The sequence below is a fragment of the Nicotiana tabacum genome, chromosome 24, assembly GCF_000715075.1.
Source record: "Nicotiana tabacum cultivar K326 chromosome 24, ASM71507v2, whole genome shotgun sequence".
NCBI lineage: Eukaryota > Viridiplantae > Streptophyta > Magnoliopsida > Solanales > Solanaceae > Nicotiana > Nicotiana tabacum.
The window spans coordinates 83,193,000-83,197,799 of NC_134103.1; the positions used below are offsets into that span (position 1 = coordinate 83,193,000).

The window sequence follows — 4,800 nt, forward strand, 5'->3', positions numbered from 1 at the left end:
TCCCCACTGTGGAGATGTATGTCACAGGGTATTTTGTTTTCTAATTTATACTCTTTTATTACATATTTAAATAAAAAAGCTGCCAGAAATCATATGAAGGTAAAAATAGAAGGTTCCTACACATTGAACAAATAGTCACTTCCAGAAATAGTATGGGATTTTGCTGCTAAATTGATTTGAGTACAATTAAGTGTGTCAGGAAGGCAAATGACTTGCACAAAGTAGGAGGTTTTACTGCTAAATTGATTTGAATACACTTAAGTTGTTGATTTATTACAGAGGTGGAGCCAAGATTTGAATTTTATGAGTTTAAAATTTTTGTCTGTTTAAGTTACTGGGTTCTAAATATATTCAATAAATTTCTTAAAACAAGTACAAAATTTTGACTAAAGCTACTGGGCACGTACCCGCAACCGCAACCGAAAGGCTAGCTCCGTGGTTGAAGTGTGTTGACCCCCATATAGTACCTATAGTCTGGGGATTTCAGTTTACTTCAGTTCGCTAAAATAAATGTTAGTAACATAGGTGGATTTTTATTACTATTATCTTAGAGCGAGGTGCCTGAAATGTTTACTGCAAAGAAAATTAAATATGGAACATGAGTTAATTTTAGAGTCTTTACACTGCTTGGACGTCAAATAATTAATGTCAAATCATGCTACTTGTTTTAAATCAGAATTTTAGACTAAATAGAAAATGAGAAAAGCTTAGCAATCGGTAAATGGAAGGGAATATAAGTACAGCCGTTCTCTGTTATATCTGCCAATGAAGTAAGTGTTGACTCGTATTCAGTATTCTGAGTATACAATACAGAGTGCAACTGGAAATACAGCTAAGTTTGAAGTGAAACAAATTAAATAGCCTGCCCTCTTTCACGATTCTTTTTTTTTTTTTCCTGTTAAAATTACGTAACAAAGTAATAACATAACCAAAGTGCATCGGCCATCGGCAATGTAAAAAATATATACACAATCAATTCAATTAGGAGTATAAGATAATTGCAAGTAAAACTTTATGATAAAATATTAGTAATTTGATAACCTAATAAATAATTGTAATTGATATGCTATCATAAGTTAAATTACATTATTAGTGTTAAAAAATCTTTATACTCCCTACATATGTATATAACTTAAATAATAAAGGAAATCATTGGTCAATTATCTCCAACCACTCAAAACCTCCTCGATACCTTATTGCCTTATTCTACTTTCTAGGAAACTAAGAAAACAAAAATAATTAACAAAAAATGGATCCATATTCTACAACCATTGATCTCCATTAAAGTTCCCTCCATCATTTTTAGCCGTCGATCTATTTACATTGACTTTCTCGTCTGATTTTCATTTTTAATAAATCTTAGGAAGGGAATAACTTGAGCTATAAATAATAACGCTCTCCTTGTATCCAATCCTGCAGCCTGCAAACAAGAAATACAAAGTGTTAGATCTTGAAATTTACGTTTACTACATAAGGTATATATTCGTCTGAATTCTTGAGCAATTAAAGAGAGATATAGGCATGGCAACTGAGCAAGAACAGAGTAGCAGTAGTAACAAACTCCAGAAATGGTCTCTTTATGGGAAGACAGCTTTAGTTACAGGTGGAACCAGAGGTATTGGGTAAGTCATTCTTGACTTGTTGAGTTCGTTCTTCTTGAAAACCGAGGGTCAAAAATTAGGTGTCTACAACTAGGGGCGGAGCTAGATAGGCGGAAAGGATTCAGCTGTGTATATACACTTAATATAGTATTAGATTTTGAATCATCTTAGTTTCTTCGGTGCGTTTATTTGTTTTTTGTTTTTGAATCCATTTGGTGAAAATCCTGGTTTTGCTATGTTACTACAGTTTTCTTCAGTTGTTTCTCTTTTCATTTTTTTTTATTTAGGTTTGCAATAGTGGAGGAATTAGCAGGATTTGGAGCAACTATACATACATGTTCAAGAAACCAGAAAGAACTTGATGAGAAGATACAAGAATGGAAAGGCAAAGGATTTAAGGTGACTGGCTCTGTTTGTGATTTGTATATTAAAGAAGAGAGAGAACAACTTATTCAGACTGTTTCTTCTGTGTTTGAGGGCAAGCTCGATATACTGGTAAGTCTCCTTGCTAATTACTATTTTTTCTCTACTGAAATCGTTAATTACAACAGAGAGACGAAAAAAAATCGATCTCCCTAAAACCAATATGTCCATCCTTATGGAATTTGAGTTAACACAACTAAAATAACAAACTCGGTGTAATCCCACAAAATGGGTCTGAGAAGGGTAAAATATAGACAAGACCTTACCTTTGTGACGATAGAAAAGTTATTTCTGATATACCAAGGAATTTGAGTTACCACAATACTTTTTATTTAGTCACTAATTAACGTCTGAAATTTATCGAGCTGATTAATTAATCCAGATTAGCCCGCGTGGAGAGAGAGTTACCAAGGTCAATCTTCTTAATGTCTGAATTTAATTTTAGAAACCATTTGCTTTATATTTTTTTTAGAAACAAATACATTATTTCACGAATATGTAAAAGTATTATGCATATTTATTTTAGATTCATAAAGGAATTTAATTAATGCAGCAACTCTTTGAACAATGAATTAATAATCATGTTAAATGAGACGAAATTCAGGGACATAAAATATACTACTGATTTTTCCTTTTAGAAATCTCTAACTTAAATAAATAAAAGCATGTATTAAATATGTAAAGACGGATTTTAATTTATTTAACTCTTTAAATAGTAAATATAACATGTATTAAATGAGACAGCTATTAAAATGACGTAAAACCTCTCTGTTGAATTTTCCAGACATTGTAACGTAAACACCCTCGTCATTGTAGACACATGCCAAGATATAAGTGAAATCAGATTAGAACAGGAAAGGCCAATAAAGGCCAAATTTAGGTGACAAACTTCCAACAGCATCAATGATAGAAGACAAAATTGGAATACTGGAAACGTTATATTTTCTCCTGTCGTTTTCTTGTATTTATTATAGCTAATTCTCATCTCTTGGAACTACTTACTGACATATAGGGCCATTGCATTATATGTATTTTCTAAAAGTATATATATCTTAACAAAGAGGCGGAACTAGAATTTGAATATGGCGGAGCATATGATCAAACTATTCAATTAGTGTCTACATTACACTTTTAATTTTAAAGATTCCAAGTAAAATATATGACCGTTTTAACATATATACACTTATATATTCAAAAAATTTGTCAAAGTTAACGGGGTCCGGTGACCCCTTATTCCGAAGCATAGGTCGCCTATGAGAGTGTAACTACACCCTCCCATCTCACATATTACTAGTTCTGGCAAATTAAGTGAAATATTTAAAAGAGATAAATATGTCTTAAAATATTAAATAATATGGACCGAAGAGAGTATATGGTAATTGATTATAATCTTGTTCATTTTATTTCATATGGAAATTTATTATAGGTGAATAATGCTGCGATAAGTATGATAAAAAGAGCTGCGGATATTAGTGCAGAAGATTATTCAAAGATTATGGGAACTAATGTGGAGTCCCCTTTCCACTTGACCCAAATTGCTTACCCTCTCTTGAAAGCAAGTGGAAATGCAGCTAGCATTGTTTTCATTTCTTCCCTTGCTGGTTCAGTTGCACTACCTGCACTTTCTGTCTATGGAGCTTCTAAAGGTAAAATTACTAACACATGAAACTATATATTTCAGCTTAACACTTCTTTATATTTTCCTTAAAAACGAAAATTATTTCGGAAGGGGAACCTTAGATACAACGATAAAGTTGTCTTTGTGTATCGTATATGTCACGGGTTAGAACTGTGAATGCATAATAATTCATACACCGAACTGCCTTTTAAAAAACAAATCTCTATCACATTATAAGATCAGGAAAAGAAAGGAGAAAATTGAGAATTGGACTTTCACCTATATATATCGCTAAATTATTAGCCTTCTTCATGCAACATAATATTTCGGTTATTGATTGAAAAATTTCTTGATGTCAAATTAATGATTATTCTTTTATATAATAGGTGCAATCAACCAGCTGACGAAATTTTTGGCGTGCGAATGGGCTAGTGATGGAATCCGCGTTAACACAGTCTCTCCCTTTGCTGTCAAAACCAACATTTTGAAACCGGTAATGTTCCTAATATCCAAATTTGCACCTCAGCAGTAACATATTTTCTTCCAATTATATATGAGTTTTGAATTAATTCTTTTAAATAGATATTTTCTAGTGTGAATGGTATGAATCATTATCATAAAATGAGGAAAGAACATACTCTATTGATTTTGGAAGGAAGTATTCAAATTTGATATGTAATGTTGTCGACGCTGTAGATGTCTATATATTCCTAAGCATGCAAAGAAACGTTGTGTTTATAGTCTCTTTCTCAATGTTTTTATTTATAACTTTAGCTATAATTTGCAGGAGGATATTGACCCGTCATTATTGGGAAATTATTCAGAACTGATGTGTAGAACACCTTTGAAACCAATAGCAGAGGCAGATGAGATATCGCCAGTGGTGGCATTCCTTTGTCTTCCTGCTGCTTCACACATTACTGGTCAGATTATTCATGTTGATGGTGGATTTTCAGCTGGTAGTTTCAAATTTCAGTCCTAATTTAATACCCAATACAAAGAAAAATATAACATGGGGTGGCTCTTTTTATTTTTATTTATTATTTATTTGTATCAACAAACAATGTTACGTTCTTGTAAAAGATTGGCTCTTTCACAATGTAAAACTGTATCCTTGCTGTCAGTAACGGAAAATTTAGTATTGTTGATTTTTACAAA

At 32.1% G+C, this 4,800-nt stretch overlaps 1 protein-coding gene across 1 annotated transcript; it reads left to right on the forward strand.

The window, feature by feature from the left end:
• The first annotated feature begins 1,387 nt into the window (after positions 1–1,387).
• Positions 1,388–4,800, forward strand: LOC107798756 (tropinone reductase homolog At5g06060). Its single transcript, XM_016621794.2, has 5 exons — positions 1,388–1,622; positions 1,889–2,096; positions 3,451–3,670; positions 4,029–4,135; positions 4,430–4,800. The coding sequence occupies exons 1-5, from the start codon at positions 1,522–1,524 to the stop codon at positions 4,622–4,624; spliced, it is 831 nt and encodes a 276-aa protein (XP_016477280.1). The 5' UTR covers positions 1,388–1,521; the 3' UTR covers positions 4,625–4,800.

Coding starts and splice junctions, on each gene's coding strand:
- LOC107798756 (XM_016621794.2), top strand. CDS start 1,522: ATGGCAACTGAGCAAGAACAGAGTAGCAGTAGTAACAAACTCCAGAAA. Junction 2,097..3,450: donor AGGGCAAGCTCGATATACTG/GTAAGTCTCCTT, acceptor AATTTATTATAG/GTGAATAATGCTGCGATAAG. Junction 3,671..4,028: donor TGTCTATGGAGCTTCTAAAG/GTAAAATTACTA, acceptor TTTATATAATAG/GTGCAATCAACCAGCTGACG.